Genomic DNA, 18,543 nt, shown 5'->3' on the forward strand with positions numbered 1-18,543 from the left:
TCGGTGGGAGGATTTTTGTGCATGAGTTTTAGCAAGGCGTGAGTTGACAACCAAGGGATACCTATATTTTGGTTTAGGAAACAGTTTATCTTTTAAAATAAGTAGATTTTATCTTTTATAAAGAGAAGATAACATGAGATTTAGAAAGATACATGAGGATTGAGATTTATATAAGAATTAGATAGAAAGAGATAAAAAAAAGTTTATTTGTGTGGGTTGTTTTATTTATTTATTTATTTTCTTCTAATTGTATTTAAAGGGAAAAAGTCTATCAATATAAAAAGCAAAGATAAGAATTCAATAAATAGTTGATCTTCTAAAGCGATCTTTTGGGGTGGACTCTTTTGCAGACCCTGAGAGAATGTATATTCTCTCACCCTTTATTATTAATATTGTTTTAATTATTTATTCTCTTCATCTCCCTGCATCAATTCCCTACCCTAGTTATTGATAAAACATTAGTACTTATACATTTTTGTTTCAAAATTATATTAGTTTAGAAGATTTTTACATGTGATAACAACATCAAGCATCAAATAAAAAATATAAAATTTTCATCAGTTCAAAGTTTTTAAAAAATATATAAAAATTTTGGAATATGAAATTTATTAGTAATTATGAGATGTCATATAAGGTATTCCAAAGAAAACAATTCTCACGATAAGATTGTGAACCAAAAAATGTATAGAGTAGGTGATTATAAAATTCATATACAATACCAATATACCTTCAAGCGGCAAGGTTTTTCTTGTACAATCTCTCTCTCTAAGTCTTCTTCTACCGTACACATGAAGTAGTACCTTTGAAAATTTAATTAAAAATATGGCAACTTACCTCAAAAGATGCATATGTTAATTGAGCTTCATTAGCGAGAGTAATTACACAAAAATAACATAATTACAAAAATATGAACATAGAGAACAATAAAAATGAATACAAAAAATAAAAATAAAAAATTAATAGAAAAATTTATAGCAAACTATATTCAAATACTATAAAATAATACATTAATGAAATAAGTAAAAAATATCAACGGAGGATGTTAAAGGCAATAGTTAAACCCTATGTAAATCTACTCTACATATATGGGTGGTGGAATACATTTTCTTTAGAATTTTTGAATTCTTATCTCCATTTATGCTTCACAATTCACATATATTGAAAGGCAAAATGCTACTTGCCCATAAGTTTAATATATTTTCAATAAAAAATTTATTTTATTCCCTGAGAGATACAACTAGAAATTTTAGGAAAGCTGTCCTTAAATTTGCTCTTTGCATGGGTATTCTTCTCTATCTACACTTTTTTTTTTTTTTGGGTAAAGAAAAATATATTTTGGGTAAGTAAATTATTTTTGAAAGTAGGCAATGACCCACACCTGTGTCAGTTCAAGTCAACATAAGGCCTGCATCAGCATAAGTCACCATGAGGTCCGCATCATCACAAGTCATAAAAATATTACAAATAACAAAAAAAAATCAATATTAAAAATCTAGAATTCTTGAATTCTTATCTCCATTTAGGCTTCATAATCCAAATATATTGAAAGTCAAAGCTACTTGCCCATAAGTTTAATATATTATCAAAAATAAATAAAATTATTTTATTCCTTTCGAGATACAATTAGAAATTTTAGGAAAACGTTTCTTAAATTTGCTCATAAGACCTATGTCAGCACAAGTCACCATGAGGCGTCAGCACAAGTCATAAAAATATTAAAAATTACTATTAAAAATCACAAAGTAAATTATTTTAAAAAAAAAAAATTACAAAAAAATCATATTTACTATTAAAAATAATAAAAGTAAATTATTTTTGAAAAAAAATCACAAAAAAATTGCATTAGTTTTAAATTTACTATTAACAATCACAAAGTAAATTATTTTTGAAAAATAAAAATAAAAATCAATATTAAAAATCACAAGGTAAATTATTTTTGAAAAAAAATTCACAAAAAAAAAAAATCACATTTACTATTAAAAATCACAAAGTAAATTATTTTTGAAAACAAAATCGCAAAAGATCACATTATTTTTTAATTTACAATTAACAATCACAAAGCAAATTATTTTTGAAAAATAAAAATAAAAATCAATATTAAAAATCACAAAGTAAATTATTTTTGAAAAAAATAAAAAAAAATCACATTTACTATTAAAAATCATAAAGTAAATTATTTTTAAAAAAAAATAAAAAAAAATCACATTTAATATTAAAAATCACAAAGTAAATTATTTTTGAAAAAAAAATCACAAAAAAAATCACATTATTTTTTTAAAAAAAAAAAACCTTTTTTTATGAGAGTCAGGTTTCAATATTAGGATTTGTGGGTTATGGGCTTTTTATCATAGTTAGGTTTCGATCCTAGGTTTTATGGGTTATGGGCTTTTTATCATAGTCAGGTTTCGATCTTAGGACTTGTGGGTTATGGATTTTTTATCATAGTCAGGTTTCGATCCTAGACTTGTGGGCTATGAGCTTTTTATTATAGTCAGGTTTCGATCTTAGGACTTGTGGGTTATGGGTTTTTTATCATAGTCAGGTTTCGATCTTATAGCCTTTTTATCATAATCAGGATTCGATCCTAGGACTTGTGGGTTATGGGTTTTTTATCATAGTCAGGTTTTAATCTTAGGACTTCTAAAAAGTCAGGTTTTGATCCTAGGACTTGTGGGTTATGGGCTCGATCCTATGGGCTTTTTATCATAGTCAGGTTTCAAACTTGTGGGTTATGGGCTTTTTATCATAGTCAGGTTTCAAACTTGTGGGTTATGAGCTTTTTATCATAGTCAGGTTTCGATCCTAAGACTTGTGGGCTATGGGCTTTTTATCATAGTCAAGTTTTGATCCTAAGACATGTGAGTTATGAGTTTTTTATCAGAGCTAGGTTTTGATACTAAAACTTTTGGGTTATGGGCTTTTAATCATAGTTGGGTTATGGGCTTTTTATCAGAGTCCAGTTTCGATCCTAGGACTTGTGGGTTATGTGCTTTTAATCATAGTCAGGTTTTGATCCTAGGACTTGTAGGTTAGGATTATGGGCTCGATCCTATGGGCTTTTTATCATAATCAGGTTTTAATCCTAGGACTTTTGGGTTATGAGTTTTTTATCATCGTCAGGTTTCGATCCTAGGACTTGTGGGTTAGGGTTATGGGCTCGATCTTATAGGCTTTTTATCTTAGTCATTTCGATCTTAGACTTGCAGATTTTGGGCTTTTTATCATAGTCAGGGCTTTTAATCATACTCAGGTTTCAATCCTAGGACTTGTGGGTTAGGGTTATGGGATTGATCCTATGGGCTTTTTATCATATCCAGGTTTCGATCCTAGGACTTGTGAGTTAGAGTTATGGGCTCGATCTTATGGGCTTTTTATCGTTTCGATCCAAGGACTTGTGGGTTATGGGGCTTTTATCATAGTCAGGTTTCGATCCTATGATCATAATCAGGTTTCGATCCTAGGATTTGTGGGTTATGGGTTTTTTATCATAGTCAGGTTTTGATCCTAGGATCATAGTTAGGGTTCGATCCTAAGACTAGTGGGTTATGGATTTTTTATCATAGTCAGGTTTCGATCATAGGACTTGTTTCGATCCTAGGACCTTGTTTCGATCCTAGGACTTGTGGGATGAGTTTTTTATCATAATCAGGTTTCTATCCTATGACTTGTTTCGATCCTATGACTTGTCGGTTATGGGTTTCGATCCTAGGACTTGTTTTGATCCTAGGACTTGTGGGTTATGGGCTTTTTATCATAGTCAAGTTTCGATCCTAGAACTTGTTTCGATTCTAACTTGTGGGTTATGGGTTTTTCATCATAGTCAGGTTTCGATCCTAGGACTTGTTTCGATCCTAACTTGTGGGTTATGGGCTTTTCATCATAATCAGGTTTCGATCCTAGAACTTGTTTCGATCCTAGGACTTGTGGGTGCGCTTTTTATTATAGTCAGGTTTCAATCATAGGACTTGTGGGTTGTGGGTTTTTTATCATAGTCAAATTTGGATCCTAAGACTGGTGGGCTTTTTATCATAGTCAGGTTTCGATCCTAGGACTGGTGAGTTGTTTATCATAGTCAAGTTTCGATCATAGGACTTGTAGGTTATGGGCTTTTTATCATAGTCAGGTTTCGATCCTAGGACTTGTGGATTATATGCCTTTTATCATAGTGGTTACCTAGGACTTGTTTCGATCCTAGGACTTGTTGGTTATCATAATGGTTACCTAGGACTTGTTTCGATCCTAGGACTTTATCATAGTCAGGTTTCGATCTTTATCATAGTCAGCTTTTGATCCTAGAACTTGTGGGTTATCATAGTGGTTACTTAAGACTTGTTTTGATCTTAAGAATTTATCATAGTCAGGTTTTGATCCTATGACTTGACTTGTGGATTATGGGCTTTTTATCATGTAGGACTTTATCATAGTCAAGTTTCGATCTTAGGATGGACTTGTGGGTTATGGGGTTTTTATCTTGACTTGTGGGTTATGGGCTTTTTATCATTTTAGGACTTTATCATAGTCAAGTTTCGATCCTAGGATGGACTTGTGAGTTATGGGCTTTTATCGGTTATGGGCTTTTTATCATAGTCAGGTTGATTATGGGCTTTTTATCATAGTCAGGTTTCGACCTGTGGGTTATGGGTTTTTTATGGGCTTTTTATCAGAGTCAAGTTTCAATCCTAGGCTATGGGCTTTTTAGGACTTGTGGGTTATGGGTTGTGGGTTATGGGCTTTTTATCAGAGTCAGCTTTCGATCCTAGGACTTGTGGGTTATGGGTTTTTTAAGGTTTTTTATCAGAGTCAGGTTGATGGTCAGAGTCAGGTTGGTGGACTTGTGGGTTATGTGTTTTTTAAGGTTTTTTATCATAGTCAGGTTGTTGGACTTGTGGGTTATGGGTTTTTTAAGGTTTTTTTATCAGAGTCGGGTTGTGGGCTTTTTATAAGGGTCAGTTTTCGATCTTAGGACTTGTAGGTTATGGGTTTTTTAAGGTTTTTTATCAGAGTCAGGTTGTGGGTTATGGGCTTTTTATCAGAGTCAGGTTGTGGGTTATGGGATTTTTATCAGAGTCAGGTTTCGATCCTAGGACTAGTGGGCTGAGTGAGGTTTCGATCCCAGGACTCGATCCTAGGACTTGTGGGTTATGGTTTATGGGCTTTTATTGATTTTTTTCGATCCTAGAACTTGTGGGTTATGGGTTTTCGATCCTAAGACTTGTGGGTTATGGGTTTTTAGTCAGTTTTCGATCCTAAGACTTGTGGGCTATGGGTTTTCGATCCTTGGATTATGGGTTTTTAGTCAGTTTTCGATCTTAGGACTTGTGGGTTATGGGCTTATGGGTTTTTAGCCAGTTTTTTATCCTAGGACTTGTGGGTTATGGGTTTTTTATGAGCGTTTTATCAGAGTCAGTTTTCGATCCTAAGTTGTGAGTTATGGGCTTTTTATCAGAGTCAGGTTTCGATCCTAGGACTTGTGGGTTATGAGCTTTTTGTCAGAGTCAGGTTTCGATCCTGAGACTTGTGGGTTATGAGCCCACCACGCTTCCCCTTCCCCTTCCCCTTCCTCTGATGATGTTAACAAATAAATGAAAAAAAAAAAAAACAACCATATGTTCATCAATGCCAACAATCTATATTCTTTTGGAATAATTTACTCTATTCCATAACACATATAAAATAAAGGAATGTGTCATGTTCATCTAAAATTATAAGGAAGCGCTACATGTTCAACGAAACAAATGGTCAATCATCCGTCTCCTTGATTTTCTCTTTAAATATATCTATCTCTTCGATTTTCCTTCTCTATCTCACTCCCCACATACTCCCTTTCTTTCTTTAAGGTCCCTTGCCTTTCTTTCTCTCTATAAATAAGGTCCCTTATTGTAACAACCTACATGCTATAGTTATCAACAATTTAATATTGTAAAATAGGTACCCTATATCATCACGTCGTGAAAGCTTTTTTTTAACTAATTGGAGTTGGCTACACGAATACTGATCCACTATTTTGCTATATTAAGGGTCATACCCTCAGTGAGACCATAATACCTTATATCTTTTTAGACCTATCTGTTGCACTTTTTAATCCTTCATCTTGAACTAACTCGTTTACACATGGCCAACCCACCTAAGTCTGCTCTATCTCATCTCATCGCCTTTTATTCCACACCTCATTTTTTTAAAAAAATATTCATTTCGAATTCTATCATTTCTTGTCCGACCACTCATCCATCTCAAAACTTCTCCCTTTTAAGTACCCTACAAAATCTGCCCAAAACTTACCCTTTATAAGTCGCCTATCCCAATAAAGAAAAAAAGACAAAATATAGACAAAAAATTAATTATTTGGCATTTTACCGATATAATATTTTAATTTAAAAATGCCCATTAAAATACACATGATTTTGACTTAAAATGAAATTGAAGGTATCTTATAATACACTGAATGATATATATATATATATATATATATATATACTTCTAGAAAACCATGTTTGTGTTATTTGTATGACCTAAACTTTGACACACACACTCTCTTCATCTCAATTATCAATCCCAAAAAAAAATAAATTAAATTTGGTTAAAATGAGTCTCTTCCAAAAACAAATCTAGACCATTTATTTAGTGAAGTTCAAGATCTTAGCTATTATAAACTCAAATCATTTTTTTCTTTTTTAATATTGTTCATCTAATGATAATAGAGTCATCCAAAAGATTGGAAATGAAAAATCCTTCTAAGGCCTAGATCTAAGTATCTCACCAAAATGAATGGCCTATGTTAATTGGCTAAATAAATACTTTCTAGGCTGTGTTTTCAATTTTTTTTTTTTTTTTTTGTGATTGTTCATTAGAATGAAAAGAGTGTATATTTCAAATTTTGGATCAAACGAATAGCCAAAACATGGTTTTTGAAGGTTGTTGCTTTATATTATGATGCAACCGTTTCATGAAATCATTGCTATATGTATTTAAAATTTCGAATATTTTAAATATATCCAATTTTTTGACTCCGATTTTTTGAGCATAGTCCAATAGATTCATGATCTCTTTACATTAAGTATTTTTACCAATTCATATTTTTTATCCGATTTTTTTATCTGACTTTTTTAAATAAAAATAATTAGTTTTCGATTTCATGGTGAGCCGATTTATTGATAATCCCCAACTTGCTAACTATGATCTATATTCATTTAAATTTGAAACGTGAATGTTTTCTCTTCCCACCTATGTTTTCTTCTCTCTTCTATGTCACGTTGTTAGAGCACTTATATTAGGCTCCGAAGCTTAAAATATGGGGATGTATCCAATAAGATCATTTACATTTAGTATAAAAAGGTCACAATAATTTATAACCACGTGATAAATAAAATATAAAAAAAAATAAAAATTAAACTTTCAGTTTGTTCAATAAAATAAATGTTACCACTCAATTCCACATCCACCGGTCAAGATTAGTTGTGACCTGTCGAATGGTCAAGATTAGTACCAAACGTAAATGGTCTCGTCGTATACTTCCCCGAAAGTGTGTACCTGTCTTCTCCGTTTCTGTGTCTTGCACATGGTCAAAGAAGCGGCCAACACCCTCTGGTAACCCTATAAGTATCAGACAATTTCCAAACCTTTTTCTACCAGGCGATTGTACGGTCTTTTTGGCTGAACCCTAGGACCTAGGCATGTAAGTAAATTTCAGAGAATCTCCTTTTCAGTTTCTCCATATTTTTGCTTTACTGTGTATTCGTCTTGTTAAATTCGTTAACTTCTTAACTTTCAACATGATGTCCCTGCTTATGTTATGGCAGTGAAGCTCATTCATCTCCTCTTTTGATCTCCATCTCTGTATATAAAAAGATCATTTCTATTTCTCTGAATCAAGGATTTTTCTCTTTGACGTTTTGTGAATGAATTCTTAGTGTTTGTGAGTTATTTGTATATCTCTCTCCCTCAGAGGGAAAAAAAAAAGAAAAAAAGAAAAGAGCTAGTAGCTAATCTTGAGGCTCCAGTTTGTTGCTGCAAGAATCTCTATCATGTCATTTCCCTTATTTGACTAAGTTGTTCAACAAGATTTAAGAAGAAAGAAAATATTAGATGAATAACGAAAAATGTGGTATTTATTTACATGAACACAAATCAGACATATAGAATTGTATGAACTATCATGGAATCAAACTTGTGAGCCACACTATGAAAACTTTGGGAGAGAATGATTGAGACTACAACATGAAATGTGTCTATCAAAAAATCAGTTCGCATTGTGGCAAGGAGGTCTTGAGGTTATTTTCCTACTTAGGCAATTGATTGAGAAGTTTAGGAAGAAGAGAAAAGACCTCCATATAGCCTTTATTGATCTACAAAAATCATGTGATAGAGTACCTAGAGAGTTAATTTGGTCGGTGTTGTAAAAGAAATCAGTTTCTAGGGGATATATTTACATAGTGAGAGATACATACGAGGGAGCGGTAACTAGTATGAGGACAACTAGTGGGGAGACAAGTTAGTTTTCGTTGAAGGAAGGCCTGCATCAGGAGTTATCGTTGAGCCCATGTATCTTTGCTTTTCTATAGCTGCAATAATATGGGAAATAGTGAAGGAGAGGAATTTTGGGCAGTCAAGAAACTGAAGGGGGAGTTTTACTGGACGGTTTTAAGACTATCTATGCTTTATGAGAGGGAATTTGGCCGCTCAAGAAACAACATGTTTATAGATAGAGTGGCTGAGATGAGGATGTTGTGATGGATGAGTGACAAGACAATAAATGATAGAATTCGGAATGAATACATGCAATGGAACTTAGAGGTTGCTCCAATAAGCAATAAGATGAGAGAAAGTTAACTTAGGTGGTTTAGCCATGTGTAGCGTCAACCTAGAATAGCAGCGATTAGGAGGGGTGATTCAGTTCAAGTGGAAGGCTCTAAAAGGGCAAGAGAAAGGCTCAAAAGAACATGTATGGAAGTAGTGAGAAGATATATGGTGGAATAGCGGAACAAGATTCGTGTAGCCAATTCCAAATAATTGGGATAAGACTCGGATGATGATGATGGTTGTTTAATGGTGAAAATGTTACTTCATGTATTTTGAACTGAAAACTGATTGAATCCACTTATATAGTTGCTGAATAGTGAAAGTATTCGTTTTCTTGTTGCCCATATTTAAACTGACAAAATACACATACATTTGCACTCACAAATATTCTTTAATGATCAAGTGCATCATCAATATCAAATGAAGGGAACGTGTGACCTATTATTCTTATGATTTATTTTTGAAATATTAAAGGAAAATGCAAGAGGTGGGTGCATGACTAATGGATTAGTGATTTCTCAACAAGCAAAGAAGTGACAGATATTGATCACATACTGTAGGGGGGTGGTGAAGAAGTTGAGGACAAAGGTTGAATTTTGCAAACACATTTATATATGTTTTCATGTCATGATGCTGGAAACTCACAGGAATGCCCAGAATTGACAGTTTGTTGGTATATTGTCAATTGAGTAAGAGATTCATAGGATTTTATGAAGACAGAACACAATTGAGTGTATGAGGCAGCATCAGGAGCTTTAGAGTTCTCCCCTTATTACCTACTTCTGTCTGTTCTTTTTAGTTTTTATTGAAATTTCGAAAAAAAAAATGTACTTGTTCGTGTATGGTGATATGGAAGAGAAAATGTTTGTCTTTCATGTATGGTGATATGGAGCTTATCTTGTTAATTGTGGTTGCTATGACATTCATTTTTTCTGTTAAAGATATATTTGACTATCAAGATATATTTGACTATCATTGGAGTGTCTATCATATAGGCTGCAGTTCCATGTCCATTGGTTCATGGTAAATCCACTGCAGTACTCATATTCAAATTTCAGCTAATTATCTTGTGGACCATAATATTTATGCGCATCTATGTACTGGAATTTGTTTCAGATTACATGCCATGTGTCTGTGGAGCTCCATAATAATTTTTTTTTCACGTACTTATGCTGTGGAGGTGTTATTCTAGGTTTTTCTCCAACCAAAACATGTTTATATGCATGTTACTTGAGCTTAAGTTTTTTTCTTCTTTAGTTTGTCAGCTTTTCTGTTGATTCGATCAAATGGATGAAGGTTCAAACATCACAAAAGAATCAAGTTTGTCTTGTGCTCGTTGTGGCAAACCAGCTCATCTTCAGTACGTACTTATATAAGCGATATATTTTATGTACTTAAGTCATTATGTTCAAAATCTTTAACCATAATGAACATTTCCTAACATGTAGATCTGATTGATCTTATTTGTTCATGCATAATATTCTTTTCTATAAAAACCATGAGTATATTATTCATCTTGTCTATCTGCATGCAGATGTCCTAAATGTGTGGAATTGAAGCTACCTCGGGGAGATGCTGCATTCTGGTTTGTATGAGTTTCTGAAGCTTCATTTTGTTATTCCTGAAAATACAGTAGTATGAAAAATGTAATAGTTAGCTGAAATGAATGTCATCAACTAGAATATGTTACACATGAAAACCTGCATGTGAGTGATGAAAGAGGACACATGCAATTTGGAGTCGTATTAATGGTGCATCGGGAGCTACTTCCCTCTCTGTAACTTTGTTTTTTCCCCTCCCCATAAAACTTGCTTTATATATTGTATTATCATAATAAAAGTCATTATCTTCTATATCCATTCTTGTCTCACTTTAACGCCCATTTTGAATCTCAAGATGTAGCCACTAGCATTTCCGTCATCGTCTTTTTTTTCAATGGTTTTATCTTTCAATCAACATTGCCAGATACACTCATACCTTATTGGAACTTACGCTAATCATTCTTTGGATATCATGTTGTTCAGTGCTCCTTGCTTTTTCCTAGATTGGGGCCTTGTTATTTTGTCTCAAAATATATAGGTGTTGATATTCGGCTTTCTAGATCTTAGTTGGCACCTGCAAACTTTCTTCCACTGATTTCAATCTGGTTTTTTAGTCGTTAAGCAAGTTTCATTCTGTGATTATGACAAATTTGAGTGAAAATATTCAAATCAATGAAATCTAGAAAACTGGGTTTGAATCGCTACTTCTTCCAATGGAAATGGGGAGACCAGTAGTGAGGAACAAGGATCCCCTCCCGTGTCAGTAAGTCTGCAAGTTTATTAGACTCCCTCCACGCATTTAAAATATCTAGTTTGAAAATTGTGCTGTTCTCATGAATCTAGTGAAAAATATTTGCCAATTGCCAAGGTTTGGAGATCTTCTGTTGGCCCATGCAATAACATTAGATGAATCTCCTTTTTCTGTCAATTGTCCCCCTCTCAATGAATATTATCTCATTCCAAATTTTCTCTGGAACTGGAACTTGGAAACTGTAGTATATTGCTGGTTAATTGTTTCAATATCTGTAGTCACCCTTTCCTTTTCGTCATTTACTTAATTTGGTCTTAGTTAATTTCCCTGGGAAGCCAGGCTGAGCTAGTCATGTACTTATTTCTGCATATTTGAATGTTCCTGCATGCCAGTTCTCAGGATTGTTTCAAGGCAGCATGGAGCTCGCACAAGTCAGTCCACTTGCGTATAGAGTCCCAACCACTTAGAGCTGATGCATCAGATGATCAAACTTCTGCAGCCCTTAAAAGGGGTTGGTTGTATTGCTTAAAGAAAGGCCAAGCTCGAACCGCTAAACTTCCACATTTTGATTGGACAGGGTGTGTATGGAATGATTTATATGTGCAATTGTCTATGTTAGTCTTCTATAGATGGCATATGTGTTTCTGTATTTTACCTTTCAAAATGGACTGGAAGATCAGTGCAAATCGTGATATTGAAGATTTTCTATTATGTATTTCCTCTGCCTATTTATAATCTGTACAATGTACAATATAAAAGAAAGTTTTCTTTTAGATGCCGAATTATCATGTAGTAAATGCTCGTTGAAGTTAGAGTTATGTTGATTTGGTTCATCTTAAATCTTATGTAGGAAGAAGATTTAGTGATGCAACTCTATATTGCTCGCTGATAATCTGGATGACTTTGTACCTATAATTTAGGGAAACTATGGCAACAATAGGTATTAGGGCTTGGTTTTGTTCTGTTTGGTGTGTGTGTTTATGTGCTTGCCTTAGCATATGCGTCAGTTTCTTAAGGCGTGGCTCTCTCATCTCACATCATCCTTTTCTCATGCCTTCTACAACTGCACCATTTACATCCAATTGATTGAACATCACAGATGAATCCCTTATGTATGATGTTTGTTAGATCTGTTCTCTATTTTAGTAAAAAATTTTGCTCCTTGAGCACAATTTCTCGTACTCATGTGCAAGGTGATCCTTATGGTGGTCAATACTACGAGTGGCTTAAGAATACTAATCCTCTTCTTTACTTGGTGTTGTCTGCAATGGTTGGTAAGAGCTATCCATTTTTTCTATTTGAGATGGGGGCTGTGTTGTTCATCAATCACAAGTTATTTGTTGTGAATAATTTTTATGGTGACCATTGTACAAGATAATGTGATGTCCTGTGGATATGATGTTCATATGATTTTCTTAGAAATCTGATTCTATTGCATTGTAATTGTTTTGAATCCTTGCCGTGCTCAGATCTAATGTAAATATTTGGAAATGTTGAACTAAAACTTCTATTATGTATTTCTTTTGAATTGTCATATTCTTAGGACACTAAGACCATTTCCTATTTCAAGTCACCGCTTTGTGCCTGAAGGAATCAACTACCCTGATTGGGCCATTGATGTAAGTAACAAAAATTTATTTCTCTATACTTTATCTACTTTAATGATTGTTTAGGAGGAGGACACTAGGTTGTGGCTGAGGAAAATTGGAAGAAAAAAGCACATTGATAGTGATCATGGATTTTCTATAGTGTACAGTTTTCTATCTGACTATGGGTATATAGCATGCATGTAGCACCCATACCTTTGTGTCTGCTCATCTGCATCTATGAATGGTCATGGGCCTGTGGCTATTGTCAGCCCATGCATAGTGGTTTGTTGCATGTTCTCTGTATTTGTATATGTTAATACTTATGCGCTTACATGCACTCACACACCAATGTGCAAACACAAACAGACAGAGGTAGGGATAAGGGAGGAAGGGAGAGAGATGCAAACGACAATCATGACTATTGTACTGTTGCACATTTTGATTTAGAATGCAGGTGATTTCCAACCAAAATTTATTTGAAAGTGTTTGAGATTCTGGTAGTGACATACTTTTGTTTAATAAAGAAAAGAAAACAAAGTTCTGGTAGTGACACAATTACCTCTTGGTTCTTGCTTCGCCCTCTTCTTGATCCCTAACTTTTTCTTTTGTTTTGAACAAATAGCTGCTTCCTTATTCCCCTTTTTATTTATTTATTTTATGTTTGGTTGTTAATAGGGAATTCCCAAGGTTGAGCCAAGTAGTGATTTGCAGCATGTGGTAGAGGTGAGTTTGCATATGATATGTTTTTAGAAATTTATGATATCTTGGATGTTGATGCTTGTGCAAGCTAACTTCTCATCTCCTGTTGGCATGTTATGGTTCGAAGATAAAAACATCTGAGAAGATTGAGAAAATGAGAGAAACGTGCCGGGTAACTACTCTTAATCTTCATATATTTATCAGTCATCTGTATAAGTATTCTTGTTTTTGTTTATGGTTTTATCATTATTCTTTTCCAAATATTATACCTATATGTATGTCCAAAATGAGTAAGAAAACTAGTATGATCATTCTATATTAAGTAATAAAATATTCAAGGAATGCGACAATGCAGGAAGACTCCTATTTGGCTCCAAACCCATGTACAACCTCCCAAAGATGCCTATGAGTTGCAAAAACTCCAAATGATGTCAATAATTCTTGCAGGCAGGCACAAAAACTATTTTTGTTCTTATAATAAAGGCATTTAAAAGATCAGAGATTCGTAAAAAGAACATTCCTGCATTGGTTATTCCATATGGCTTTCAGTCCCTGCATAATTTCCATGTCTTCAGTTTTTGTCTTAAATGGTTGGCATGGAGGCCATCGGCTCCACAAAGTTTTTGCAACAACTAGTTCATTATGGTCATTCGGGAGTCATTGTCATACAGGTCATCGAATTATGGCCTTTAGGCACTCATTTTTATGCAGGTCATTTCTCTGATTTTTGACAGTTGATCTCAGTGACTAGAACTTAGATTTGGATTTAAATTGCCCATGTAAAGACTTCAATCAATTTTACTAGAAGTCAAATCGCACTAGACTGCTCCAAGTCGAAGACGAATTCCAGGAGCTTCTACACGAGACTGGCCCAGTTAGTTAACAGTCAACCCAATCTGGAATCACTTGTTCTCTTCTTGAGATTAGACAAGCCAACTAAGAAAGTCTTAGTTCATTTTGCATAACATTTTAATGTAACATTCACAATGAAGTTTTATCTTGTATCGGATTTAAATGCTCTTATCTTGTATCGGATTTAAATGCTCTTAAGTTATCTAGGGAGCTGTAAAGTGTGTTTTCAAGACCATATCTTGTTTTTCTGGATAGTTTATTTTATGATGAAAATTGCACAAATACAGTATTGGATTTAAATATTATGGCATCTCCTTATTTCTATAGGATATCTTATAGTTAGGTGTTGCTCTTCTAATTTATTTTATTTTTTTTATCAAGAGTTCATTGTTTTGTTAATATTCTATACAGATTGCAAGGGAAGTTTTGGATGCTGCCGCACGAGCAATTCAACCAGGAGTAACTACTGATGAAATTGATAAAGTGGTCCATGAGGCTACCATTGCTGCTGGTGAGTATCTTATATGAAAATTTTTCTTGGTTATTTCATTTTTTTAAAGTGGATTGTTTTGAGTGCATATAGAAATTCTATTCGCTTATGCTCTCAGGAGATCCAGCATGCTCTTAAAGGAATTCAAATAAAGTTGGATATCTTTTCATTCCCATCTACACACACACACGCATGCACGCACGCACACACCATACACACACACGGAAATTTATCAAACTACAATTAAGATTTGAACTATTTCACATCTTAACCATATGTTTTAATCATATTTCAGCTAGCACATTAAAAAACATCAAAATAAATGGATTTTTAAATTTGTCAAACTACACCGAGGCTAAAATGTTTAAATATTTCGATAAATCTTTTTGAGTTGTTATCTAAATCTCATTATAAAGTTGCCAAAAAATCATATCCATTTCTCCTTAAATTATTCTTTTATATTACATTAAAAAATTTCTGATTTTAAAAAGAAATCTACTATAGAGAAAGAAATGGGAGCAAACATTGAACTGGGTATTTGGATTATCCATAAAAAGACGGTCTTTTTTTTCCTGGGAAAATGGTTAACTATGTATTAGTTTTATCTATTATAGTACCAAAGACCCTGTTGACAACCCACACGGACAGGTGCTCTTTTACAAAATGGGGTACACCAGTAATGAAAAGAAACCGAAAAGAGCTCAGCCCATGAAAAGTACGCTGTTACAAAAGACAGAACAAAGATTAGAGGAAAGAAAGAAGAGAGAACAGAAATAGGACTAGAGGAGAGAGCAAGAAACAGATAGAGAGAGAACTAGATAGAATGAGGAACCTAGGTAGTCTTTAATTTGGGCCTTGAGCTGGTGGCGCACATGCAGCTAGTTGCTCCTTCCTTGGACAGGCTATCAGCTACAGTGTTTACCTCCCTTGGGATATGTTGAATGTGACCTGAGCTATCCTTTGGGGCACCTGCATTTTCTCTGAGGATGGTTGCAAGGTCGGAGATCCTGTCATTGTACACAAACCCCATGCTTCGCAGCAACTCATCCATGTCAGATTCTCCCCTTTCGATCCTTCCTAGCTCTTGGATGTCAGGCTGCACCGGGGACTGGATCTCGGAGTGGAAACCATTGTCTGCATTCTCTCCCTGCTCTACCACACCAGGGTCTTCAGGAACTGGTGTCGATGCTGGTGCAGCCACGAGCACGTGTGATGTGTGGACATTGGGAGTTGTGACATCAGGTTAAAGAACTGGATGGGTGGAGCCTCTGGGGCAGCTTCCTGTGAATTCCAAGGTAGTAGAGTGAAGGGGTTAAAGAAAAAGTTGAGAGATGGGATGAAAGGAAGGAGGATTCCTCCTGATTTATGGAATTAGTTAAGGCTCATCTCTTGTGGCATAGGAGCAAGTGCATCCAGATGTTTGTGGGCGGGAAAATGCTTAGCATATTTGTGATGATGGTTGAAAATAGAGGGTTGAGATGGGAGGCTGGGGACATGGTTTTTGAGAATATGAATAGGGTGGAGGCCATGGTTTAGAGTTGAGAAAGGTGGTCTTGGAGCTGGGAAGCTAGGGCATTAATGTATTGCGCAGGGGATGGGACTGGTGGACGAATTTGTCGGTTCGATGGGGGAAGGGTTTCTAGGAAACAGAGGAGAGTTACGGAGCAGGGCAGGTCCACATAGCAGTGGAAGAGGAAGGATGGTTTGGCCTAAGAGGGGACTGATGGATTCAGAAAGGTCATCTCGAAAGCTGGAAAGCTAGGGAAATTAATGTATTCACAAACGATGGGGCCGGTGGATGATTTGTTGGTTCGATGGGGAAAGGTTCTCTAGGAAAGAGAGGAGAGTTGGGGAGCAGGTAGGTCCACACAGCAGTGGAAGAGGAACGATGGTTTGGCCAAAAGTAGCGACTTCTGGATTGAGATGAAGAAGATGGAGACTTGGATGGGTGGCAGCTTTAGAACCATCAATGGTTTAAAAAACGGCCCGCTTGGCGCCTAGGCGGCCTGGACCAAAAATCCGCAGGCCTAGACCCAAGCGGCCCTATACGAGCGGATGTACCTAGGCGGGCGCCCAGGGCCGTAAGGCTTTTTTTGTCTTTTTAAACACCCAAACGGGCAAAAGGGGTCATTTTGACCCTAAAGTTGTATAAAAACGTAATGGGGTTTATTTTTAACCCCCAAAGTAAAAACAAAGAAGAAAAAACCCTCAATATATGAAAACCCCCAAAGTGAAAAAACTACAGGGTGTTGGGCTTTGGGTAGGCCGCCTCGGGGCCCCTTAGCATTATTTGAAGCCTTGAGAACCATTGGTGTTGAAAGGTCTAGACACCAAAGTTTAGAAACTCGTCTCGGCCAAGGTACTCGGCCCGTAGCCGAGCCAAGTAACTCGGGCAAGTCCAAGGCTCTGAGTGGACTCGCTTGAGTCCATTACAGGGCAAAAGGACCCTTTAAAAAATGAAAAAAAAATAAAAATATGAAAAAATTACATGAATATAGAAAAAGTAAAATAAAACCAAAAGCAACCTTAAAAAATACAAATAAGACCTTTAAAAAGTGAAAAAAAAATAAAAAAATGAAAAAATTACATGAATATACAAAAAGTAAAATAAAACCAAAAGCAACCTTGAAAAATACAAATAAGCTTTAAAGAGTATAGGGAAAATGGATTTACAAAAAACTGATTTATAGAAGGAGAGATTTAAAAAAATGTAAAAAAAAAAAAGAAAATATAAAAATTGGGATTATGGTAGAAAAACACTCAGCAATAATTTTCAAGAACATCAAAATCATATTATTTAATCCAGGTGCCGCTGAGAGTCCCATTGAATGGTCTGAATTTGCTCTGACCCAATTCTGGCATTGAAATCTCATCATATGAGGATTTTCCCTGCTTGAGCAAAAATAGTTGCATCTCTACCTGAATATTGAAATGGACAGTCTGGTGAAAGGCCTTTATTGTATAACAAGCTAAATACATCACTGTAGTGTGCTGTTTAATTTTAAGCCAAACATACTGAGTTTTTTCATCCGCCTCTTCAATTTGAACTTGCTTTCTTAAATGATTATGAATAAGAATAGCCAAACCTCCAGAAGGTCTCCCTCACTTTTCTTGTCTTTTGTTAGGAAAAGAAGTAGAACCAGGAACCGTTAAATGGGGGGTCTCACCATATTTCAACAATACCAAAAATGTCAAGTTTACTGAAAAAAGAAATACTATATATGCTGAGAACTTTATATGTTACAGAGCCATCAATATTAAAAAATCCACAGTGCAAGGACTGAAAGCCCTATTTATTTTTATCTTAACTGCAATATATTTGGCATTCAAGTATGCAACCTTACGTTCTTCTCTTGCTTGTTTAACTTTTTTCTGTTCTATTTTGTTTTGCAAGTTCCTTACATGAAAGATCTTTATTAATCCAGAATTTTTCTCCTTTGAGATTGCATCGATTGTCCCAAATCTTTTCTTTTGCACGCGTATCTCTTAACTTAATAATGATATGACGAGGTCGCTCTCCCTTGTGGCTGATCCTGTATGCTTCTAGAATAGGCTACTTCGGAACATGCATATTGGTGGTAAACAAAGCACGAGGTGCCGCATAGGTGGCAAGGGGGGCTGGCCGCCTGGATGTGCTGTAAGCGCATTAGTTTGAAGGCACCCCACACACACACGCATATGCATGTATGTGTTCTCCAAATGCATACACACGCACACACACACATATATAGGAATATAGGAAAAAGCTTTTGTCAGCCCATGGGCTCATGAAACATGTAAGCCCAACGGCCTAGATTGAATCTGGACCGATCCAATGATCACAAT

General features: G+C 35.1%; 1 protein-coding gene across 5 annotated transcripts in view; it reads left to right on the plus strand.

The window, feature by feature from the left end:
• Positions 1 to 7,521: 7,521 nt before the first annotated feature.
• The window catches only part of LOC18426890 (methionine aminopeptidase 1A), a 34,017-nt gene continuing 22,995 nt past the window's right edge, over positions 7,522 to 18,543 (plus strand). For all 5 annotated transcript variants that reach the window (XR_016051636.1, XR_016051635.1, XR_016051634.1 and 2 more), the window contains exons 1-8: positions 7,522 to 7,672; positions 10,054 to 10,156; positions 10,331 to 10,381; positions 11,481 to 11,666; positions 12,632 to 12,707; positions 13,353 to 13,400; positions 13,504 to 13,548; positions 14,640 to 14,739. Coding sequence is in view for 2 of the 5 variants with exons in the window: in XM_088861266.1 (XP_088717392.1) it covers positions 10,083 to 10,156; positions 10,331 to 10,381; positions 11,481 to 11,666; positions 12,632 to 12,707; positions 13,353 to 13,400; positions 13,504 to 13,548; positions 14,640 to 14,739 (580 nt within the window). In the remaining 3 variants the exon portion in view is untranslated. The remainder of the gene's footprint in view (positions 7,673 to 10,053; positions 10,157 to 10,330; positions 10,382 to 11,480; positions 11,667 to 12,631; positions 12,708 to 13,352; positions 13,401 to 13,503; positions 13,549 to 14,639; positions 14,740 to 18,543) is intronic.

The sequence above is a fragment of the Amborella trichopoda genome, chromosome 3 (genome assembly GCF_054954075.1).
Source record: "Amborella trichopoda isolate Santa Cruz 75 chromosome 3, AtrichopodaSantaCruz75HAP2 v2.0, whole genome shotgun sequence".
NCBI lineage: Eukaryota > Viridiplantae > Streptophyta > Magnoliopsida > Amborellales > Amborellaceae > Amborella > Amborella trichopoda.